This window comes from Phaethon lepturus, unplaced genomic scaffold (assembly GCF_000687285.1).
Source record: "Phaethon lepturus isolate BGI_N335 unplaced genomic scaffold, ASM68728v1 scaffold6854, whole genome shotgun sequence".
In the NCBI taxonomy this organism is placed as follows: Eukaryota; Metazoa; Chordata; class Aves; order Phaethontiformes; family Phaethontidae; genus Phaethon; species Phaethon lepturus.
In genome coordinates, this window is record NW_010536887.1 from 93,412 (window position 1) to 117,819 (window position 24,408).

General features: G+C 42.8%; 1 protein-coding gene across 1 annotated transcript in view; it reads left to right on the forward strand.

Annotated features, from left to right (window-relative positions):
* LOC104620166 (voltage-dependent L-type calcium channel subunit alpha-1C) overlaps nucleotides 1-24,408 on the forward strand; it is a gene marked incomplete at its 5' end in the record, with an annotated part of 120,743 nt that overhangs the window by 84,090 nt on the left and 12,245 nt on the right. Inside the window, 11 exons of the mRNA XM_010286297.1 lie at nucleotides 1,212-1,341; nucleotides 4,936-4,995; nucleotides 5,132-5,191; nucleotides 8,653-8,759; nucleotides 10,247-10,334; nucleotides 11,499-11,606; nucleotides 12,309-12,361; nucleotides 12,468-12,614; nucleotides 13,496-13,697; nucleotides 14,165-14,326; nucleotides 17,236-17,346. Coding sequence (XP_010284599.1) covers nucleotides 1,212-1,341; nucleotides 4,936-4,995; nucleotides 5,132-5,191; nucleotides 8,653-8,759; nucleotides 10,247-10,334; nucleotides 11,499-11,606; nucleotides 12,309-12,361; nucleotides 12,468-12,614; nucleotides 13,496-13,697; nucleotides 14,165-14,326; nucleotides 17,236-17,346 — 1,228 coding nt within the window. The remainder of the gene's footprint in view (nucleotides 1-1,211; nucleotides 1,342-4,935; nucleotides 4,996-5,131; nucleotides 5,192-8,652; nucleotides 8,760-10,246; nucleotides 10,335-11,498; nucleotides 11,607-12,308; nucleotides 12,362-12,467; nucleotides 12,615-13,495; nucleotides 13,698-14,164; nucleotides 14,327-17,235; nucleotides 17,347-24,408) is intronic.

Sequence of the window (24,408 nt, forward strand, 5' to 3'; positions counted from 1 at the left end):
CCTTGTGCTCCTGCAATCTGGCTTCATATTGCCCCACCTGTCTTTCCAACACGGGTATGCGAGACCAGTACTGTGAGTACTGCCTGAGCTATGACCCAATATATCTTTCCAAGGGTGCAGAAATGAGCTCGCTGCCCAGTGGTCTGCGCAGTGCCATGTATCCCAACGTCTCCCCTGTGGACTTGGCTTCCAAACACAGCCCCGACATGAGGCAGGTCTATAAAAAGCCAGCTGAATTCAAAGCCAGTCTTTCCACAGCAGGGCTTGTGCCACTCCTCCTTGGGTATGTGCAACAGGGAGGGACTGATGATGATTAGGACTCAGGGACTCTAATGCCAGCTTTGCCACCCACCCACTGTCACTTGTTGAAGAAGTAAATTAACCTCTGCAATCATCTGTAAAATTGCTATAATAGGGGCTTGGAAGCTTAACAGCCAAAAGTAGAGCTAAACAGATTAATGAAGTGCTTCTAGAATTATGCATAGGACTGTTATGAGGTTTAACTCCTTGTATCCTGATACTAACATACGGAAGGTACTGTAATGGTCTCCAGTAAGCATGCTTCTGTTTGATGGGAGACTGCTACTTCTTTACTTGCTGGTTTCCCACTAAGAGCATCAAGCACTTCATGTTAGGGTGATGTTTAGTAGATGCCCTGCATGGCATGATGTCCTCCCAGAAGCCCTCTGCAAATGCCAGCCTGCCCTATATCCATTTGGCTAGGTCTGTGCCCCGTTGGCAAGGTAGATCCCCCATAGTTCCTGCTCAGTGTCACTTCAGCCCCAGCTCAGAAAGACGTCGGCCACCCCGAAGCCCGTTTCTGCTGCTTTCCCCTTAAATGAATGGGGAATGTCATTCTGTGAATGACAGCAAGGGATATAATTTTGGGTTGGCAGGTTTCTAAATCACAAAAGGCTCTGTCAGGAGGGAGCGACTGTTCTCCATTCAAACGCACCAAGCGTGAGTCCTGCGGGCAGCCGATCGCTGCGTGTGCATGGCTGCATGACGTGGAGAGCCGAGGCTGCCCAGCACCCAGCAGGGCCAAGCAGGGCTGCCGGGGCCCGTCGTTCTCCCTGCTGCTGGGGCAGAGGGAAGCGGCTCCGCAGAACTGTCCTCCAGGCCCAGTCCTGCTGGCGAAGGAGCGGGGGGGATGTTTCCCAGGTCTTGCTGTTCTCCGAGAAATAAAGTTGTGCCTCTCCTCTCTCTTGCAGGTTTCGTGTCCACTGCCATCGAATCGTTAACGATAACATTTTCACCAACCTGATCCTATTTTTCATCTTGCTCAGCAGCATCTCCCTGGCAGCTGAGGACCCTGTCCGACACCTCTCCTTTAGGAACCAAGTATGCTTCCCATCCTCCTTCCCTCACTGTGTGGTACAAGCAGATCATGAGTTGAAGCCAGGAAAGGCAGAACAGACTGCATCAGAGGCTTTGGGAGTGACTCTCTTCTCTGATTTGTGCCTTTTCTAGACTGTGTGTGAAATCATTGGGTTTTGCAGGGAACGTGAGTCAGTGCAGAATTTGGCCTCTGGTTCATTTCAGAGCGTGCGTAGGGGAAAGAAGGACAGGAGGTTGAAGCAAAATTATCGTTCCCTGGGATTAAGGCATTAGAAATGGGCTGTAGAAACATTGATTGGGATACAGATAATTCTAATTTGGAGGATTTAGAGGTTCCCTTTAGAACATTTGCTCTCCTGCCACTTGCTTTCTTTTGAACTAACCCTGGGTGAAATTGGTGTCATCAAGGTTTTGAATTTGGCTATTTGAACACAAGCTGCAAAGCTATCAGTAAATTTGAGATAATTTTCAGAAAATATGCTGTGCTCCTCTCCTCACCAGCTTGGGGGGAGGAGAGGAGGGCATTCAGCACAGAGATACATTCTCACCTTCTTTCCTGACCATTCTTATTAACCTTTTGAAATGTACAGTGCTCCCTTAACTTTGCCAGTGGTCATTTCCATTAATCTGGGATCATCACAGAAATCAGAAAAATCAGCAGTCATATGTGAGACTTCTGATTTCTGGTATCTGCAGTGGCATTTTTGTACCTTTGTGCTAGAAGAGCTTGTTAGGCTTAAAGAGTGGGAATTTTTTTGTTGTTGTTGTTTAATAATAAAACCTTAATTTAAGGTTCAGCGTTCTACCTCCTTAAAAGATCCTGGCTTGACCGTGCATTTAAAGGCATATGTGCATGCAGAGAAGGTGTTAATGGAGGTTTATTCCTGAGCTTATCTCAAAGCTGCTTTGAATTTTGTCCTGAAGGAGGATACTAAATAATACAGTCAAACCTGTGCCACCAATGACCCACCTGTCAACGGCTGAGTGTGCCCACCACGTAGGGATAAATGTATGTCAGTATGTATTAGTGCTGCAGCATGATGTCAGCTGGCATATGGGCTTCTGACATGCCACAAAAGCTACCGCAAAATCCGTAGCAGAGAGATTTAAATGAGAAAAAATGTAGTTAAAGCTGGCTGTCCTGGATAAAAGACCTGAAGGTTTGGGGCAAAGTGCTGCCTTGTGTATTTGAAGCCACTGATGTTGTATGAAAAATCTGTGTTTAATTTTTGCAGGTGCAGATGTTTAAAATGTATCATACGAGGGGACACTGACAAGATGTTTGGGTTGCAAATGTAGTCTGCCTTTACACTTTGACAGTAGAACAGTAGGATTGTGTCCTGCCCTGTGCCCACACAGAGGCCTGGGAGGGAAAGCAAGCAAGCAAGCTGAAAGCAAACTGCCTCTGCCTTCGCTCCAGGACAACGTAATCAGGCATTAACTGTGCACGAGGGCTCGTGCAGACTAGTGCTGCTGTTGACACAAACTGTCCCAGAGCAGGAAGACAGGAACGGGGAGAACCTCCTCCAGCAAGGGCTAGCGAAGAGGTTTGGACACTGCTTCTGTCCCGATGTGGGCTAGTGGCTGCATCTTCCTTGTGTCACACAGGGCTCAGGCAGCAAGTTTTTGGAAGTGCCTCCCCAGCCTGATCAAACAGGCTTTAAAGCCCAAGCAAGTCCTAAGACTTTATGTGCTCACAACATTCTCCTGTTTGCACCTCGGCAAGGTGCTCGTTCATTTGAATATATTCTAGAGTAAATTCATATTTAGGTAATAATAATGCTGATAAATGGTACTGCCTGCACAGGTGGAGCAGTGATCATTTTCATTAGGCACGATTTCATCTATAAGGGACGACTTTACTCTCTGCAGCTTTGGGGTCAGATTCACCAGTATGCTCTAGCTGCTTTGCAGTGCTCTGGTGATGTAAAGCAGCTCAGGTACAGCTTAATCATCCACTTCAATCAAGTTTATGGCTGCTTCATGTTGGTGGAGTCATGCAAAGCGGCCTGAGAGTACTCATGAATCTGGCCCATTGATTATGAAATTATTCCATTGATATAATAACTAAATGTCAGGACGTACAAGGCAGCAATGCAAGAGGACATTGAATTGTAATTTCCAGTTGTAATGTGTGTAAATTAATACAGGATACAATTGAGATCTGTCCATCCTTGAAACGGCCCTTTTTTAATTCTCTAAGTTGCAAAAATTGATAGAGCCCAAGACAGCCTTGAAGAAGTGAGAAAAACTTGGGGTGAAAAATTGAGCAGTGACCTGAAGAATTTTAAGTTACACAGCAGCAGTAAGTGATACATCCCCCCACTTGACATTCAGTGTCTGTAAACTAGTCCAGATTTGGATCATGCTTAAATAGTGCAGTCTAAAATAACCCTGTAGTTTGCAGTAGCTACCCCACTGCCCACGGCATACCAAGCTGTAAGAACCTAGCCACCTATAAATCTGAGTTAGGGTACGGGCATTGACATACAATAAACACCTGTGGGATGGGAGAGGGCAGTTTACTGCTGTATGTTTATTAGTGTTTTAAAAGTAAAGTTTTAAATTTCACAAATGATCAGTTTTCTACAGTTTCCATATACCGGCCTACCAGTTGAGAACCTGGTTAAGCTAACCCAACAGTAATCCAAGGGCATGTTACTTTTGATTTTCACCATTTGTAGTGTAGATAACACTAAAATGGCTTGGGATATAGGAATACATTGGAAACAAAGAGAGTTCAGTTCTGGTCCCATTAGTCAATGAGAAAGGTCCCATTTGCTTTTGTGGGACGTCAACTGATCGTCAGTGAAAGACGTTTTGGTCCTTGATGCTGTTACCTTGAAAATCGCTTTACACTTCCAGACTTGCTGTTGCCTTCTGTGACACTCTAGGGCCACTTTTTGTGGTCTGCTATGCATGCCACCCATATCCCCACCACCGGGTCTAAATTCATAGGAATGATGAGTGTTTCAGCTTGCCTGTTATGCAGGATGCCAATAGAAAGATGCAAGATCTAAGTTAGGCACCTTTAGCGCATGACCAAATTATGGTGGCAATACAAGAGCTGGGATTCTGTTCAATTGGCAGAGTCTCTGTTATTCACCCTAATCCAGGGCAAAGCAGGATAGAGACAAAAAATAGCTAGAGCATGAATTTGCAGTTTTCTTCTTTTGCAAGAGGCACAGAACGAGCCCGAATGGAAGTTAATAAGAAGGGATCTCGTGTTTTCCACTGAGAGACCAGGCATCCTTGTATTCTCAGTTTGGAAGTCTATTTGGGAAAACCCTTAAATCATCTGTCCTTTATCAGATTAAAAAAAAAAGAAATCCTACAAGAACCACCACAAAGTTATTTTGCCTCTAGAGCCCTCATGGGATTGTAACTCAGAAAAGATTTCATGTAATGTGCTTCTTGTCCTCTGTGCCAGGACCTTCACTGCATTCAACAGGACATCGTTACAAAACCATTTCCTATATAGTCCTCCTTGTTCCCTTGTTAAAAGGCATATGTATTTGATTTTGAACTGTGATTTCCCATTGAAGTGATCAGTCACTGATCTACCCTCCCCGCTCCTATTCCCTTTTGTTTTTACAGATTCTCTTTTATTTTGATATAGTTTTTACTGTCATTTTCACCATTGAAATTGCTCTGAAGGTAAAGTGCCCATCTTCTCTACCATTACCTGTTCACAAGCTTACTAGTTTTCTGCCGCTATCTGTTGCTAACACACACGCCTGTTTGTTCCTGGGTCACGCTCAGTACCACTAACCCGATTGTGCTTATTTTTCAGATCCTAGGCAATGCAGACTATGTCTTCACTAGTATCTTTACATTAGAAATTATTCTTAAGGTAACCAATCTGAGCAATACACTCATTTTCTTTCTTTCTTTCTTTCTTTCTCTCTCGCTCTCTCTCTCACTCTCTCTCTCGCTCTCTTTTTCTTTTTTTTTAACCCCGTTACTATCTCTACACAAAGGATTGTTTATCTTTTCATTTTATTGTCTTGGCAGTTGCTTAAAAAGCCTTCTGTGAAATTTGGATTGTAACTTGTAATTCAGGGCCTATATCAAAACAATACTTTTTAGTGGAAACACAATGAAAGGATGATCCTGCTGGGAAAAGTAAGAGAGGACCAAGAAAAAGGGCATCACCCCATAGATTTCTCTTCTCTACCCTGGCCAGTCTTTCCAAAACAGGTTTTGTTTGCTCTGCAAGGATCCCTGAGCACATATACCTCCTCTTATATGTGCTACAACCCAAAGAGAAGGTCTCCATTCTGTACAAGTCATAAGGCCAGGCCAGAGGGTGGCCAATGACTTCTGTGAGGTTACAGGGTGCACATTCAAGTAGGAGACAGGGAGAGCAGTGCAGAAGCTCAATTTTTAGGTGTGGAGAGGTAACCGGCAGTACAAATCACTGAAACACCAAAGACCGAAGCTGCGAATGAAAATTGCTGCATCTCCTGTTTTAAACCTGGCTTCCCATTTCACAGGAACGTGCTCTATACCAAGGAAAATGTGCAGGAGAAAGCTTTAGCTCAGAAGAGAATAAAAATAGTCTGCCTTGTTCTTAACTCTAATTTTCCCAAATTGGTAGGCTAATAATTTAAATAACAGTAATTGAGAGAAGTTCTGGCTTTCTAAATGCTAGGTTCACTTGGCAGGTTGTTTTTTTTCTCAGCAAGCTAGTTCTAAGTGCTGGCAGGCAATACCTTAGAGCTGCTCAGATCTTGCAGCTCAAGACCCTAATAACAGTATACCCATGCTGGAGGCTGGCAAGCAGGGTAGCCCCTGCATATTCTTGTAGAGGGACGTCCTTTTTGATATGACTTAAAATCACCAAAGCCATAATGTTCTCCAAAGAGATGTACCTATTATGCTTGTGTGTGGTGTGCATCTGTGTTTACACAATAAATCTGAACATTCACATACCAAATGGCTGATCAACCAGACCTGTCAAAAAAAGAAAACATCTCAACAGCAACATTTAAGAATAAAACCATAGTTCAAGGCACCTGTTTGAACTTACAATTACGAGTTCTGCTCCCACTGAAGCAAACACTCCTAATGACTTCAGTGGAAGCAGAACCTAATCCAACTCGTTGGCATATTGCTCTGTTATCATCAGGGGAGTGTACTGCATAGTACCCAAGCCTTCCCGATGTCTTCCTGCTAACTTCAGTGGATTTATGTCAACACCCTTGAATATTCTCTGGGTTCAAGTGGAATGCAAGGACTATAAATGTTCAAGAAATTCTTCTGTTCTTACCCTGTCAGTTCCTGCCTCACAAGTTGCTTGGTTTCTCAGGGTGAGTTTCTCTGCTGCCTTGCATTGAGCACAATGTTTTGCACAATAGCAAAGTTAGTGTCAATGGTAAGAAACAAAAGAATAAATGGCCATATGACGTTCAAGGCTGTAGAGAAACAAGCTTCATCTGCCCTCATGTTGCTGATGACACCTGCAACCCTCACACTGCCATGGTGGAGTGTGGTGAATGTTAGCAAGGTGACCACCAGTTGTTTTCTAATTGGCATCCTAAAAGCTTGTTCAGTGCCCCAGATGGGAGGCAGACATAAATGATACACTCTCTGAGAGTCTCTTCTAAGATAAAATCTCTCAACAGGCTTGAGACAACCACAGTTTGTACAGAACTTAAACTCAGCAGAGCTTCCCCTCCTGATTTCAATGGTGTCTCCTTTCTTTCAAGATTGCCATACAAAATCTAACCAGTAAAGGGCATCTTTACCACCTTTGTTATGGCAAGATCCCCTCCCCCCTTCCCCAACTGAATGTGTCTATAAGTATAAATTCTAAGCCAAGACCAGAGTTTATACTTCCTCCCCTTCTAAGTTCTGTCTGACTGATTTATAGTCAGTTCCCTGATGTCATGATGTTTGGTGAAAAAAATAATCTGATATACCATGTGCCCTTCCACCTTCCTCTGAATAAAGTTGTCACAGGTAGGCATGGCTAGAAATCACTAGCAGGTATGCCATCTGGAGTTATTAGCTGGAGCCAGAAAACTCCAGTTTGAATTTCTAGTTCACACCTCTCCACTGGGAGTCTGGCTAGAGCTTGTCGTTGAGGAACAGTCTCATGGTGTCTGCTCCAAGTTACTTTAGACATCTAACTTAGATGAGATCTAAGAGGACCAAATGTAGAAGCCTGTGTTCCTAACCCAGGTAATAGAGGGAGATTAGCAGTTGTGGTCATGGGGTTTCTTCAAAGCAGCTACATTAGATCGCTCACAAAGTCTAAGGTAGGTGGTACAAATACCCACATTGCCTAACCTTCTGTAACCATGCCAGACTCATTTAGTCACATTCTGTAACTGAGCTCAGTCTAAAATTCGAATTCTGAGCTCAGAAATATTTAAGTCTGACATTGTGTGTGCTGAGATCCATTTCTGTTTCCACTGTCACTTAATCCAATTCTGGAGCTGTGACATCCTCCCCAACACCAACAGATATTCAATATCCCTTCATACCTAGAAGGGGCAGAGACTCCCTTGTAAAGTATGTAAAATCTAAAAAATTCCTCTACCGGGTGATGTTCATAATGATTACCTCCACAAAGAAACCACTCTGTCTTGAAGAATCTTACCTTGGGTTTTGTGAGGAAAATCAAGAGGAAAATGCAACTGTTTCTAGAATAAAAATGGAGGAAGCTGGGTAGGGGTAGGAAAAGACGTACACAATTGAGCTGAACAGAAGGAGCAAACTGAAGAAAGAAGGAATTCCTCCTGTTGCTTCAGTTCAGCTCTAAATTATCAAATCCTTGAGGGATTCTGTTTTTTCTTCATGGAGGCAAAAGAGCTCAACTGTCCACTGCAGCTGGTCTAAGCTTTGAAAAACTTTACAAAAGAACCCTTTTTATTTTATATTTTTTATTCAGTTTAGGTAAAGAGGCCTTTGTATAATACAAGCATCATACTCAAAAGTGTCTTCTGCCATTGAAGAAAAAGGGAAAAACATATAATTGCAAGGAGTAATTTTTGCAAGCAGTCATTCTGCTGCTTTGCTGATTCTAAATATTATGTATTCTATGAACTCAAAGTGCATATTTTCCTTGCTGAACCTAGTATTGGCTTTCCCTAGTTAGGTCTTTCATAGTTGCCTTACTGTCTTCTTCACTCTCTTTTCTTTCAATGGGGACTCAACTTCTCCTTTGGGGTCTGGGGGTAAACTGCCTGCTATGTTAGAAATACTGCCCCTCCCCAATTATATGCTGTGAGCACAACCAGGTGGGTTTGGTTTCTGAACAGATGCTAATGGCAAAGTGTGTTTCTGTCTTCATGTGCCTTCCTGCAGATGACCGCATACGGGGCTTTCCTGCATAAGGGCTCCTTCTGCAGAAACTATTTCAACATCTTAGACCTGCTGGTGGTCAGCGTTTCTCTCATCTCTTTTGGGATCCAGTGAGTGAGCTATTTTCAACTGCCTGGTTTTTTGGAATCATAGGGCTGGGTTGGAAGGTGATAGCTCAGTCTCGTTTTCTTATCTGGGTAAGAATTTTTTCGTGGGCCTGGAGGTATTTTTCCTCAGACGATTCAAGACCATTAAAATTCATCCTCAAGAGGGCAGGTAATAACTGGGAAATGCTACACTAGTGACCTGGAGGGGGGATCTTCCAGAAAGAGCAAATGAGAACAAGAAACTTGGTCCACTGGGAATCATGACACTTAGCTTTGTTCCAAGATTTCTCGTTCACTTTATCAATTTAGGGCAGTTAAGTGTTCCCTCTCAGAGCTCTCATAACCTCTTTGGAAAGTGGGGTGATAACGTTTGCTACTTCCTAAGATGTGGTGGGTTTTGGTCAGTGGAAGACCATCAAGCACTTGAAGAGCTGTATGAGAATCTGCGGAGTACTGGTGGCAGTGACAGCTGATCCTGCTTCTGTCAAGCCACTTTGTATTGGTTGTTCTGTTAATTTGCTTAATAAGTTTATAGATTTACTTGACTATGTGGAATTCTATGTGTCAGGTGGGGAGTTTCCTAAGTAGTATCACTTCTGATAAGAAATAGGCTCCCTAACTGTTACCGTTATAAGTTAGCAGCTCATGTATGTTATGTTCCAGAGTGAAGTCAAGCACAAGGATTTGTCAGGTCCATTGGGCTTTCAGGCATGGTCTTAAGAATGTCATAGTGCTCTTTTTGACCTGCTGTTTCTTTCTTACAGGTGTAACTAGACTCTTAATATGCTAGCAAAAAATTGTTCCCAAAATCAGTAGGAGGGCCTGATGTCATACAGCATGGAGAAGATTCTCAGCCAGGGTTTTGGTCTTGGAAGATGCAGAGAGCTTTGTTGTAGCAGATAGTTGTGTTCACTACTTAATTTTAAGTACATAAGTCATCCTAATCAATGGGAGTTTCCACATCCTTAAATTTATGTACACACTTAATTGATTTGTGGGATCAGAGGCCAAACACACTGCAGGATCAAACTCCAGGTGGGTGGCATACCTTTAATGCTGGAGTTACCTGGAGTTTCCACTCTTCTATGAATATTTCAGTGGAGTGCTTCTTTCAGCCTTATCTGAAAATGTCTTGGGATGAATACATCTTGGCACTATTTCCATTAGATATCTACAGAGTATTTGGCAGCTTGCCCAGTTTAAAAAAAGACCCTGCCCATGTTCTATTCCTTTCATTAATATAGTAGTGATGGTGAAAGCCAGCAGAATGTATACTGAGCCTGTCCGGAGCAGGAAGATAACATCAGAGAGTAACTTCCTTACCCCTGAAGTGCCGTAGCAAAGAGTTGACTTTCTAACTACCCTAAGCAGTCTAAGGCTATGTAGGATTTCAAACAAGAAAACAAGAAGGAGTGTGTGAAATCCATCTGCTCTCACAGCACACCTTCTATATTGCTGTATCTCTCAAACCTTCCAATACTTTCTTTCAGGTCCAGTGCCATCAATGTGGTGAAGATCTTGCGTGTTCTGCGAGTGCTTAGACCACTGAGGGCCATCAATAGAGCCAAAGGACTAAAGGTTAGAAGAGTCCCAATGCATTCTGTAAACTATAAATTCAAGTTATTTCAAGCTACAAGGACTTTTGCAATGGTTCAAGTAGTGTTTCAGCAGAATCACAGAATGGTTGAGGTTGGAAAGGGACTTCTGGAGGTTGTCTTATCCAACAACCCTGCTCAAGCAAGAGTAGGTTGCTCAGGACCATGCCCAGATGGCTTTTGAGTATCTCCAAGGAGGGAGACACCACAACCTCTCTGGGCAACCTGTTCCAATGCTTAGTCATCCTCACAGTAAAGAAGTGTTTCCCCAGTAAAGAAGTGTTTCCCAATGTTTGGAAGAAACACATGTGTTTCAGTTTGTGCTCATTGCCTTGTCCTTTCTGTGGGTACCACTGAAAAGAGCTTGGCTCTGTCTTCTTTGCACCCTCCCTTCAGTTGTTTATATATGTTGACAAAATTCCCTTAAGCCTTCTCTTCTCTAGACTAAACAGTCCCAGCTCTCTCAGCCTTTCCTCATGGGAGGGATGCTCCAGTCCCTTAATCATCTTTGTGGCCCTTCGCTGGACTCCCTCCAGTACATCCATGGCTCTCTTGCACTGAGGAGCCCAGAACTGGACACAGCATTCCAGGTGTGGACTCAGCAGTGCTGAGCAGAGGGGAAGGATCACCTCCCTCAACCTGCTGGAAGTACTTTGCCTAATGCAGCCCAGGGTACCATTCATGGCCTTTGCAACGAGGGTTCATGTTCAACTTCATGTCTACCAGGATCCCGGGTCATTTTCTGCCAAGATGTTTTCCAGCTGGATAGCCCAGCATCACTGCTGAGGTTAAATGATGTAGTTTGCTAGGGTTACAGGTAGGCTCACAAGCCTATTTTAACATAGCCTTGCTGTATTAGATAAACTCCTTCCTGTGGACTGGTGAGTGCCCAGCTACGTAAGTCAGTGCTGCTGGAAGTTTGAGCGCGCTGAAATCTGTTATTTTCTTATCCCTTTCTGTCTGCTCCTAAGAATACTGTGAGGAACATAACAAGTGGGTCTTCTCTCCCCTTTCCTGAGACATTACTTAATGGGTGATAGTTAAATAAAATTCTTTTATTTGTATTTTTAGTCTTGTGCTTCTCCCTTAGCCAGAGCAGCTCAAAACAATCCTGCAAGTTACTTTTGTTCCTATCTTCCATTTGCAGCATGTGGTCCAGTGTGTGTTTGTCGCCATCCGAACCATCGGAAACATTGTGATTGTCACCACTTTGCTGCAGTTCATGTTTGCCTGCATTGGAGTTCAGTTGTTTAAGGTAAAACCATTGGGCCCATTCATTCATCCATTACACTAAGCTGTATTCTGGGGTGGGAATTACAATAGCATGAAGAAGCCTGAGGAAGGGGAGATGGAGTCTTCTGTGTGAAAGACAAAACATTTGGTGCACTGTCAGTGTTACCTGGGCTCCTGCTACCAGGAGTTCCCCAGAACTGGACCAGACATATTCAGAACTCCTGCCTTTCGTCTGTACTCATAGAAATCATCAGTAACATCAGTAACCACCTTCTTCCCTAAATAGCTTGTGGCATGACTTAGTGCCAGGGAAGTGAAGGGGGCTGTTCTAAAGGATTGGTACTTGCAGGCTGTCTACTCGCCATCTTGTAGAGGAAGGGGCATGCCAGATAATCACGGGAGGTTATTCATTCACTTTTTTATGTCTGCTTTTATTTCTTTGCCCTTCACCACCCTTCTGACAACTAATGTTCTGCAGCACACTGGTCATGCACCTCAGGACATACACATAAAAGTACTGTGCAAGCAGATGAAAGTCTGTGTTCTGAACTACCCAGATGCAGGCGACTCTTGATCCAGTTTGCTCACACCTACCTGCAAAAGAGCATGTAAACATTCATAGTTGGTTAAGCAAGTAGTAAACGCAGTCTCCTTGCTACATGATCTGCCCTAACCCTTGCACTGTCAGGAAAGGAAGCTTCATTCCTCTTTCTTCCTTTTCAAGGGCAAGCTGTACAGCTGCACTGATAGCTCCAAGCAGACAGCAGCAGAATGCAGGTGAGTCTGACCTTTCCCAGTTAGCACCCTTCACTGGCCACTCACTCTCAGGCCTTGTACTGGAAGCGCAGTTCTGCCATGTTGTCTCCCTGCTCTCCATCCACAGAGGGTACTACATTACGTACAAGGATGGTGAGGTCAACCAGCCGATGATACAGCCCCGGAGCTGGGAGAACAGCAAGTTTGACTTCGACAATGTCTTGACTGCCATGATGGCCCTCTTCACTGTCTCAACCTTTGAGGGCTGGCCAGAGTGAGTGCTTCTTGGGCCAGTGCAACACTAGTAATGTCCTCATTCATTTCAAAAGAGAAAATCCAAATGTAGAGCATAGTCTTTCCCATTCTAAGTAGTTAAATAAGTCTAAAGCATTAAATGTAGCAATAGTAGCAGCAGTCATTGTAGTATTATCTACTTTGTAAATTCCTCAGGGCCTGCAGAAATTGCTGTTCCTGTACTTGTAAACAGTGCACAGCACTGTCTCTAGCTCTTAAAAAATGATTGCCAGTAGTAGCAGTGATAGCAATATTTATTACAAATATTACATGTATGAATGGATATAATATACCTGTCAGGCACTTACCAGTATTGCTAGGTGTTGCAAGTTTCCCGATGGAGCCAGCAGGGATGAAACACAGCAGTGCTATCTCTGCAGTATGGGCAGACATGGGATGTTTTACCAGGCTGTGCTGTTTGTGCCACGGGACCCAAGGACTCTCACAGCTCCACTCTGTTGGAGTGACATGGGCATGCAGAATATCAGGAGGTTGACCCTAAACTGTGTTACCGGGTGATGCCAACAGCAGTGTTAACAAACGTTAAAAGTGCTGAGATCCCCTATTCTCATACAACTCAGTTGCCAACAACACAGGCTCTTCTGTCTTTTGCTAACTGAAGGACATGCTTTTGGTTTAAATTTTAATTGTTCAGCTGTGAAAATATTTCACCCCTGAACAGGTTCAAAAGTGTAAAGTTAGTAAGAGCCATGTCTTCTCTTTTGCAAGTCTGCACATCTGTGAGTGAAGTAATTTTCATACAAGTAGAAAAAAATCACAAAGTTAAACTTTATAACATCACCTCTAAGGCCTCAAGGCAGTTGCAGATTTTCTCTGCATTGGGCTCCTGTTTGCTTTCAGGTTGCTGTATAGGTCCATTGATTCCCACATGGAGGATGTGGGACCCATCTATAATCACAGGGTTGAGATCTCCATCTTCTTTATTATCTACATCATCATCATTGCTTTCTTCATGATGAACATCTTCGTTGGTTTCGTCATCGTCACATTTCAGGAACAAGGAGAACAAGAGTACAAGAACTGTGAGCTGGACAAAAACCAGGTAATTTACAACAACTTGTTACCACTAAAGACGGAAAATACATCAAGAATAAGCATTTAAGAGAGAAATACATACAGAGAGGAGCATGTGAAGATTGCCAACAAGATGAAACACTAAGCTGGCTTCACTGCCATCTTTCAGGAGTCAAGTGAAAAAAACCTTGCTGTAAGATTTGCTCAAGGGACAACATTCACTTAAAAATGTGTGCTATACTACTTGGTTCACTGAGATTAGATGAACATGACATTTAGCATTGTCTGGCCAAAGTAAATGCATATGGAACAGGTAGAATATACACATTCCGATTACGACCTAACAGAAATTCTTCTACCAAGCATTTTCATTTTGGTAAAAAACTTGAAACACATTGTGTTTTTATTATATTTGGAGGTAGCTGACCAAATATAGCAAAAATAGCTCCCTCTATTTCGTTTTTGATTTTTAAATCTACCCTGCCTCTTTCACAGCGCCAGTGTGTAGAATATGCCCTGAAGGCCCGGCCTCTGCGGAGATACATCCCTAAAAACCAGTACCAGTACAAAGTTTGGTATGTGGTCAACTCCACCTATTTTGAATACCTGATGTTCGTTCTGATCCTGAAGCTGAACACCATCTGCCTGGCCACGCAAGTAAGTAAGCAAGCAGAAAACCTTACAGGTGATGGATTATTAGACTTTGTTGGGGAAAATGTAGAAATGGCTGAGGTTGAGACCTGCTTTCATCTTCACACCATATATTGAGGGAGAGGGGAAGGGACATGATAAAAACCATTGTACCATGTTTACTCTTGATGACATTTAGTTAAAATTAGGAATCTGCCCCTCCTCCTCTTCCTGCTAATATCTGACACTTTCAGCAAGTCTGTTTTAAGTCCTTAAAAACAAGCAAATGAAAAAAACCAACAGTTACATCACAGACCAATTCAGTGGCCACTATAATAACAAGGAACTTCTCAATTCTGACTTGTCTTCTATGAAATGCAGGAATAAGCCTGGAACTGCCACTCACCAAAATTTAAAATTTTGGGGTTTTCTGTGTTAAAAAGTAGAGAGTATGTATTTTGACAAACAAGGCAACAAAGGAAACTGGGGATAGAGGGTAGGAAAGCCCTATTATGTCCTTTATTCTGTGTTAAGAACCATAGAAACTGTCTAGAAAGAACCTCTAGAGGCCGTATTGTCTATCCCATCACCTAAAGGCCAGATCAGCTCCACCTAAAGCATTTCTTGATAGGTGCTGCCTAACTTGCTTCACTACTGATGCTACTGATTGCCTTACTACCCACTATGCTGTGTGCTCATTTTCCTTAATGTGTGAAGGTTTTCCAAACATCTAATGTGAATCCACCAAAGAAGCATTTGCAGCTGGATCTACAAGAATAGCAAACAGAGGTAGCAGAGTACCATGTGCGGGTGGAACAGCAGTAAAGGAGAAGGAGTCAAAACCTTTACTAAGGAGTGAGCTTACCAAAAAGAAGTCTCGCGTTCCTTTCAGTCAGGAAATGGGCCCTCATAAACACACGCAGTTCTGTACATTTCCCCAAGTCTGTATTTTCCTGGCTTGTTTGTTCCAGTCTGTCTCTGCCCAAGGCCTCCCTCACCTCCCTTTCATGTTCAGTCAGTCCCAGACTCCACCTGCTAAGCCTATCTCTGCACTCCCAGTTTCCTTGGCTACTTAAGCCCTGTTCTCTTCTATGCTCTGTCTGCTTAAGAGCTAGTCTGCCCATCACTCTCCTCCCTGAAACCCATCCTTCCTCCTCACTGAGTCAGCCTCTGAACTCTCTTCCCTGGTCTGTGGCCCAGACAGTCCAGATCCCCATTTCTCAACCAGTCCTTCTCCTCTCCTCACTACACAGACTCCCAGTTGCAGTTACCCCTCCATGGACCTCCTTTCCAATCTCTGCCTTTTCCATTTGATTGTCTGCTGAACTTTGTTCACAGTCCCTTACTGTGAGTCCAACTCCCTGTGCACTCCTGCACCAACTTCCCTTTTGACCTTAGCATCCCACGCCTACGTTTTCCACTGGATCAATCCCAGTCTGCCCCACTCCCAGCCTCCCCTTAAAACTAGCCTCAGTTTCCTATCACTCACTAACAGTCTAAGTCTATATTCACAGTCAGTTTCCACCTTATTTTCTCTCACTCTCTCCAGTCCTATCTCACCAGATTTCTTGACCCTCCTAGTTTTTCTTCATCTGGTCTAGCTCTTTCCTGTCCCCACTGAAAAGACTTCTGCTGCTGCCTTGCCTGAGATACCAACAAGGGAGTGAGGCAGCGTAAGCACAAGAAAGTGCTCTGTTCTCAGCTGAAGTATCTACTGCCCTGCTGTCATGAAGCAACAGAGGGACTATTGTGTTCACTCTGAAGCTTTGAAGCATGCTCAGTTGCTGTGGCAATGGTGCACGCCCAGGGCAGCCAGAGCTAGAAGCCTTGAGATGTTTGCGAGCCCACAGGCAGCACAACATCTCTGGAGATTCCAGGAAGTCTATGTCTATCTCGAGCAAAGTATGGGTTTTCAAAGGCTTATACAGTGGCCCGATTTAGGTCAAACAATGTAAGGGACAGCAAACACAAAGCCACATTCCAGTAAAATTCCAAGCTTTTAAGCAGAGTCCTGCAGGTACTAGACTCTTTCTAGGAAAATGTTACAAGAAATTTTGAAAACACCTCAACGATACATTTTACCCTGGTCTGGCTTTTGGCTGCAGCTGAATTATTTTAACTGAAACTCCTTTAAATAAATCACCCTGAGCCAATGCAGAATATGAAAATTCATCACAGATGGTTAAAGTTTATCAAAGTTAAGCAGCTACACATGGGGTCTTATAACATAAACAGGAAGATGACCTTAGAATAAGGCAGTGCAATCAGGTTTAAGTGTAATGATCTGGAAATAGGGATATGAAGAGTGAGGTGGCAACATTTGCAGAAGACACTATTTGAATTAATCAATAGAAGGCAGAGAATAACTTCATAAGATCTTAATAAAGTTAAGTGAATAGGCAGCATGATTGCAAATTTAATTCAGAGTTGACAAATGCAGGATAATGCATATTGGAAAGATATGATTTGAGCTGCTCATGTACTTAGCAGAATCCTGAATTAAGTGTAATTACTTGGGGAATGGCTTGATATTATTAGGAAACCCCTGTTCACTGTGCAGTAGCAATCAAACAAAAAAGTAATCCCAGTGTTATGGAAGGGTGAGATAACAAATACAATTGGAGACTGTCTTGTACCATTATGCAAATTTATAATGAGCCCTCAACTAGAATGCTAAGTGTGATTTTGGTAACCCCCACTCAAAAAGATTTTTTTTAAATAACAGGCGATCCACAAGCCAGATGGCAAAAATGGCTATAGGTATGGAAATGCTTATGGGTGAAAGGAGGTAGGAATTCTAAGCTGAAAAAAAAATTGAGCATGGTGGGTTTACTTTAGAGGACCTCATCATGAAGGGAGATCAGCAGGAGTCCTGTGGATTCCTAACTAGCTGGTGTGTCTGTTCCTCACGCTGCTGCCGGGATGCTATTTTTCAGCACTACGGTCAGAGCTGCATGTTCAAGGAAGCCATGAACATCCTCAACATGCTCTTCACTGGCCTCTTCACTGTTGAGATGGTCCTGAAATTAATCGCCTTCAAACCCAAGGTAGGTGCTATAGGCATTGAGTTTCCTGGCCTCTGTGTGTGTGTGCATGTGTGCGGGGCAGCTGTGAGGAGAAGGAGGAGGTGAAACTTCCTGATCTATTACCCCACCAATAACTGAGCTAGACAGTTGCTCTCTGGATTGGAGTCTCACATATATTTAATAACTTTTTCACTGGAGAGTAGACACACACACCCCCCAAAAAAAAAAAGGCAACACCTGCTAATAGAGAAGGTTCCTAGTTCTCTGTTTTCATTACGTTGTAATAGTGACACTATGTTAAGGCTATGATATGTTTTCCATTCTGAATGTTATTCTAATGTTCTCTGTGACTTTCCTTAAATAAATTATAAATAGCATCCCATGATTAGTCTCCTGGCCCAAGTGAAGTTAATCAAGCATGACTCATTTTGAGTTATGAGCTCAAAAAACTGTTTCTTCTGGGAGGGCAACATCTCAATGATAGTTTGGATTACTTTAGCTTTGAATTTAAGACTTCATTGATAATATTCAGTACCTCAGCAGGTCCTATCTGAAAGTTTTGTCATGTCCATTGGGCTGTGGCATTCTGCTACTATAGCTGCACCATGGGGTATGATTATAACCTACAAGCACTTCCAATGAAGTTGGCACAGCTGCTGTAGGACAAGGACAAAGATTCTGACCTCACATAATTTAAGATTACACAAGGTTTTCTTGTTTGGGGTTTAAATTCAGTGGTGTGTCATAAGGAGTGGAATCCAGATACATAAACACAGGTACCTCATGCCTCATCTTACCTTCAGTGATACCTTGATACATCAGGGTTGGGAAATACTGTCTGAAGCACCAGTTATGACATTGGTAAAGATGAGAACAATCATGGCTGACAATCATGTTTGTCCTTCATGTTAAACATCTAGGGGATCACTGAAGTTAAGAGCTCATCCCAGGTCTAACCTCATATCTTCCTCATCCTCAGCTCAAAACTTTGCTCTCCAATCCCACAGAATTCGGTCTTACTTTTTCTTGTTAATTCTGTGTTGACTTTTCTCCTACTCAGCCCCTCTCTCCTTCTTACACACTTTCTAGGACTTCCTCTTAGAAGAGTCACTTTTTTTTTTTTTTTTTTTCCCAAGCCCCATAAGACTATTCTTTCTCAGATGTAGTTCTCTTGAAAGTTAGGAGCTTCTTGTGCAGTCATAGAATCATAGATTCTTTGGGTTGGAAGGGACCTTTAAAGGTCATCTAGTCCAACGCCCCTGCAGTGAGTAGGGACATCTTCAACTAGATCAACTTGCTCAGAGCCCCGTCCAACCTGACTTTGAAAGTTTGGAGGAATGGGGCATCTCTGAGCAACACGTTCCAGTGTTTCACCACCCTTGTTGTAAAAAAATGTCTTCCTTATATCTATTCGAGATCTGCCCTCTTTTAGTTTAAAACTGTTACCCCTTGTCCGATCACAACAGGCCCTGCTAAAAAGTCTGTCCCCATCGTTCTTATAGGACCCCTTTAGGGTGAAGTTCTGGTGAAGTCCTGGTGAAAGACTGATGTTTTGTTTGGTTTTTTTGTTTTTGTTTTGGGGTTTTTTGGGGGGTTGTGTTTTTTTTTTTTTTTTTTGAGATCTTGAACACTGTCTTGGGAAATTTAGAAGTATCACCATCTGTTTCAGAAGGGATTGTACCTTTCAGGGGGATCTACCTTTCACTTTTGAGATTTTGCCATGTCTTTGCAAAACAAAACTTCTGGCACTTTATAAAAATATTATCTGCACATTATATACTTAGAAATGTATCTCACGGGCTTTGTAATGTTATTCTGATTTCATGGTTCTACTTTACAGGAGATTCTTAACTTTGAGAAAGATGAGGTTCTCAGCAGAAGTTGTTGCATTTAGGGAAAAAGTTCAACCAGTTCAAATATAGATCTCTGTATATGTACAAGGAAGGCTTTACGTGACATGGTTGTCTCTGACAATAAGGAATTGGACTTGACGATATTGAGGGTCCTTCCTACTTCCTGCATCTTAATTTCATGTGTTCAGTCTCCTTTTCCAGTTTTGCTGCACAGCAAAGTATTAAACAAAATCAGCTGAGGGTAAACACATATTCTCCAGGTAGCAAAACACTGGAACAGATTTCCTAAAGAGATTGTGGAATCTCCATAAGTTGAGGTTTTAAGATTAAATTAGGGGAACCTTTAGTTTAGGAATGTATGATCTGCCTTGGGACAGGGAAATGAACTAGACTATCTCACAAGATCCTTCTCAACCCGATTTTCCATGATTCTGTAATTTCCAAACTAAATCTACAACTACTGCGCTATAGTAAAAGTGAGAATATAAAGGAAGTTTTCCATGTCACTAGAATAGTAGAGTATTAATAACGTCTTCTTAACTAAGGATCAGAAAACAACCTCAGGTTGGGTCCTGTCGATCCTGAAAAAATAGCCAGCGAAAAGAATAAATCTGTTTCAAATCCTAGTCTGGCCTGTATGCCAAAAATACTACTAACTCTTAAGCTGCTATTTTAATTAAATGCCTTCAGGGAAATAAACATCATTTAAAAAATGGAACCACAGGATTTACAGGGAAGAAAAACGGGAATGAACTTGTGAAAACAACTAATACAGCAAAAATACTTGCCTCCAGCAGTATATTCACACTGAATTTTGTTGAGTACCAGCTCAGCGACTCAAGTTTGGAAACATCAAAATTCCTTGTGTAACTTGCCATTGTATGTTCAGTACAAGGATTTGGCCTGCAGCCTTCATTCCCTGCTCCATATTGACTCAACCTGCTCTCCAAAGAAGGCAACCCCCTCTCCCAGACGGCCATTTGGACTGACGTGGACCAACACTGGGGAGCACAATCTGCTTCTCTTTAGGTGGCACACTGGGATTGAAGGTGAACTTGCCTAGAATACGTTCTGATGTGGGAGTCTCCCAGCATAGACAAAGTTGTTGCCTCAGCTCTCTGGCTGGCCAGACCTTGTGTCCTATCATGCAATGCAAATCATAGATTTGCAGTTGGAGGTTGTCCTCAGGAACACCAGCTGAAAAAGTCCACAAAGATTTCATTGTCACCTGGGGGATCATCACTACAGCACAGCCATCATCATCTTCCCTCTAACCAATCAAGTCACCCAGACAAAGAAATGAGATGCTAAATGATATTAGTGTTTCCCAGATGTGAAATGGCAAGCTTAAACGCTCATGAGAGCTCTGCTGAAGACAGATTTGCCTGCCGTTTCCAGAGCAATAAAACACAAGCCAGCCTTTGTTTAAGCTGCTTTGTCTCGTTTTGATTTTGTGCCCAAACATCACTCTTTTCTATCTGAGGAGTACCCTAAAATGAGGGAGCTGTAAGCTTCATGACTGACAAGAAGCAAGCAGGAAACTTGGGTAGCTGAAAGCGTTGTGTCCTCGCCTTAGCAACAAGCCCCAGGAGAACGCGGCAGAACAGAACTGAGCACAGAACTGAAGCTGGCAAAATTCACTCCATTTTCTCCAACTTTCTGGTGCGTAACCCAGCAGCGGGTGCTGCAGCTAACCTTCAGCTACAGCAAGCAGTGCAGTAACTGGCTTGTAATTCTGAAGCAGTCGCCACAGAGCTCTCCCTTGCACAGCCACTTTCTAAAGGCACCTTGGAATGAATGGTCTGCAGCAGCAACAGAGGATCACGGTTTTCTCCATCTGTGCAAGGCAGAGCAAGCTGCTGTTTATTCATACCTTTACCAGAGAGAATTGCTAAGGGAACTGGGACAGATCCCTGAGGTACTCAGAGCTGCTATCGCCCTAGCTTCTTGCAGAAGTCATCACAGGGATGTGCCCGTGCAGAATAGCTTTGGGGGAAGCCTAATAGGCAGAGTTCCTGCTGCAGGCGGTGGTGTGGCAATCACTATTATATGAAGTAATATAGTGCACTACAGTGCTACCTATGTATTACATGCACAACAACAGAAAAAGTGGCAGTCTGACTGGATAGATTTTTTACGGTATCCAGTTTTTATTTCTTCACTCCCATTCTGTGAGGAGGCATGTCCTTCTTATTTGCTACTCTTGATAGGAAAGGTGTAAAAAAAGCAAACACAGTCAGTTGCAGAGACATTAAGTAGCATCACGTATGTGATTGCCTGCAAAGAAACAGCATGGATAATCCAGCTCTGAAACTAGTTCTTGTGGTAAGAGCAAGGGTTTACTCATTGAAAGGCCAGCTGTAGGAATACAGAGCCAAGTCTGAGTCAGCGCTCATCTCCTAACACTTACAGAAAGTATGTGAAGGGGGTAGAAAGACAAGAACCTTCCTAACTAAACATACTGTTACTGTTGAGATTGGTTGCTCTAGTCAGAAAATCCCTTTGATACCTGTTCTTTTTACTGGCCATCTTCTGTGAAGAGAGTTTTGGGTTGTTTAGTCTCCAGGGAGGCTACAGAGGAGAGGGGTGCATTAGGTGGAGCCTCTACGGCTGGTATAGATAATGCATGCCGGGCAGGGACAAGGGCAGCCTCCCGTGTTTCTGTGTGGTCCATTTTCTGGAGGAGAGGATCAGTTCTCCCAGGTTTTTTGCAGGATAAATCTAAACACTGTGTAAGACAGCTCATCTATGTCTGATGCAGTCTTGACAGGAGGGTGTGCTAACAATAAGCAAGAGACATTTGGGATGATTAGGGCTGCTGATAAAGAAAACATCCACTACATGCCCTGCATCTCCTTACAGAGTATTAATGTGCTGCTCTGAAGCAAAACTCCCAAATGGACCTGAGTGTTTGTCTTGGCTGATGCTCATAAACTGATTCAAGACTAGTTACTTCAAAGAGACAGACAGTCTAAAAGTCACGCTGTTGAGCCAAGGCCTTTTGCTGCTTTGTTTTTCTAATTTTATAAATTCTCCAGCCAGTCTGGTGAACTATTTTCCAGTTCCTGCATGGAGCAAGCTGCTGCTGCTTTGTGCTTTTTCCAGACAAAACTACTAAACGGAATAAGAGGTGCTGTGCTGTCTGGGTTGCTCGCAGCTACCACTGCCCTAGCTTCTTAAAGAAGAAATCCCCACAAGCACCAGTCCATGAAGGACCAGCTGCTCTACAGAACCTGCCTAGGGTTTATCTTTTCAACTCAAAGACAACAACTTAAAATTCCTATTCATATGACGCTGTGCCATCTGTCAACGTACGTGCTAATATGGGGATGGATATTCCTCCAGGAATTTCAGATCCTTCCAGCTCCCTGGAATGGGCTGCTTTACTAATGAACCACATCTACTTTTTCTTTCAGAAAACATTTCATCTATCCCCTTGTTATCTAGGGCAGGACTAGTAATCCAACAGCTATGAATTTTCTACTGCTGTCCCTGTCATCTCAAACTAGGGAAGACATATCAATGGAACTACTCTCATGCATAAAGTAAAGCACACGATCATATATTTTGTCAAATCTAGGTCTGCGTGTGGAAAGGGAATCTTGAGGATTTCCTCTGTGGAATTATGACTATCAGAGAGACTACAGATCATAAGTCTATTCCATTTACCAGACACTGTCAGCACCTTCCTTCCCTGGGTGTTTATGGATGTTACTTGCAGAGCAGCCTGTAACAATGCCATCTGTCCTGCCTGAGATAGTTAGTTCAGTCCCTCATTTATCACTGCTATTTTAGTCTGAATTCTTGCCATTCTTTAATGTCATTTTCATGTAGCAGAGTTCAGGCTTCTGTGCACTGTTTCAAACAAATTTCACATTCAGCACAAAGCATACAATTCCATGTGGTCCCAGGAAGAGCTATGACCCTCTGAGTAGTGGAAGTCATGAGTGTCACCCATGGTTATTTCTTAGTCTCCATTTACTAATGGATCTACATGTCGTCAGTGTTTCTTTCCCCCCGATGATGCATTTGCCTTTCTTTATTCCTCCTTAAGCTCCTCTCAGTCAACATTTATCAAGCATTTGATGCACTGATAGCTCTTCTCAAACCTGCAAAATGACTCATCTGTTTTTGTTCCCTTTTTACTACTCCATTTCTCATACATTTATGCCTATAAACAGATCTTTGAGCAGTCTCTCCTAAAGTCACACTGGCTGCTTCATACTACTTGCATTCTTCTTTCTCACCATAACCGTAATGTGTCAGTCCTTGGTCAGGATAGAGGCTTTAGTATTTTCACAAACAACTGAAATTTATATCCAGTCTATCCCCTTGTACCACAGAAACAAGGTTGATTAATTTTGGAAATCTAATGGTTTTTGTACTTCTTTATTCTAGTACCTTTAGAAATACCCATATAGTCTAGGATGCTGCCCTGGCATCATTCATCACAGTGAATTTATTTTTCCAGCTTATATGGATAAACCTGTATATTTTTATATACAGATAAAAGCAAAGTGAAGACATTCTGTACTGATACAAAAATGTCAGAAAAACTGGTTACAATTGAGTGGTCTTTTGCTCAGTGCTGAAAGACATTTCAGGTCCATTCAACAAATATAGGAATCATATTCAGTTAAAAATCACATGATCTGGGATGAAGGATGGTGGTATAAATTGATAGTTTATGTTGTGCAAATGTATATGTGAGCCTATGGTGCAGGCAGCTGCCTCTCTCTCATGGAGTTTGGCCACACAAATCTGGTTGTTAAATGGCTCTTGCTTTGTAGATTTTCTCTTCTGGTTTTGGCAGGTTCTTAACCTAAGTAGTCATTAAATTGTTTCTTCAGCTTCGGTATTACCCTTTCTGTTTTGGAGGGGCAGTGTCTAGACATGGAGTATTTGCCAAGTCATCTACCCAGTGCAATAGGAAGGGCAGTTGCCAACCACCACCCAGCCTTTGGCTGGAACAAGTGTTTTAAAAGGCAAAAGAAGGGGTGAGAAAGCTACTATGTTTTAGGATCTATGGGTGGGGAAAAATATACCTCATTCAACAAAAAGGAAGAGCGAGCTCTTTTGGTGTTGGGTAAGAAATAGTGAGCATGGAGAGAACTGGGCATAGCCAGAGAAGAGACTGTGCGAACTGAAGAAAGTGAGAGAACTAAACAAACAGGAAGAGCCATGTCTTGGGGACAAAGAGAAAGAAACCAAACCTGGAGGGGATTAAAAG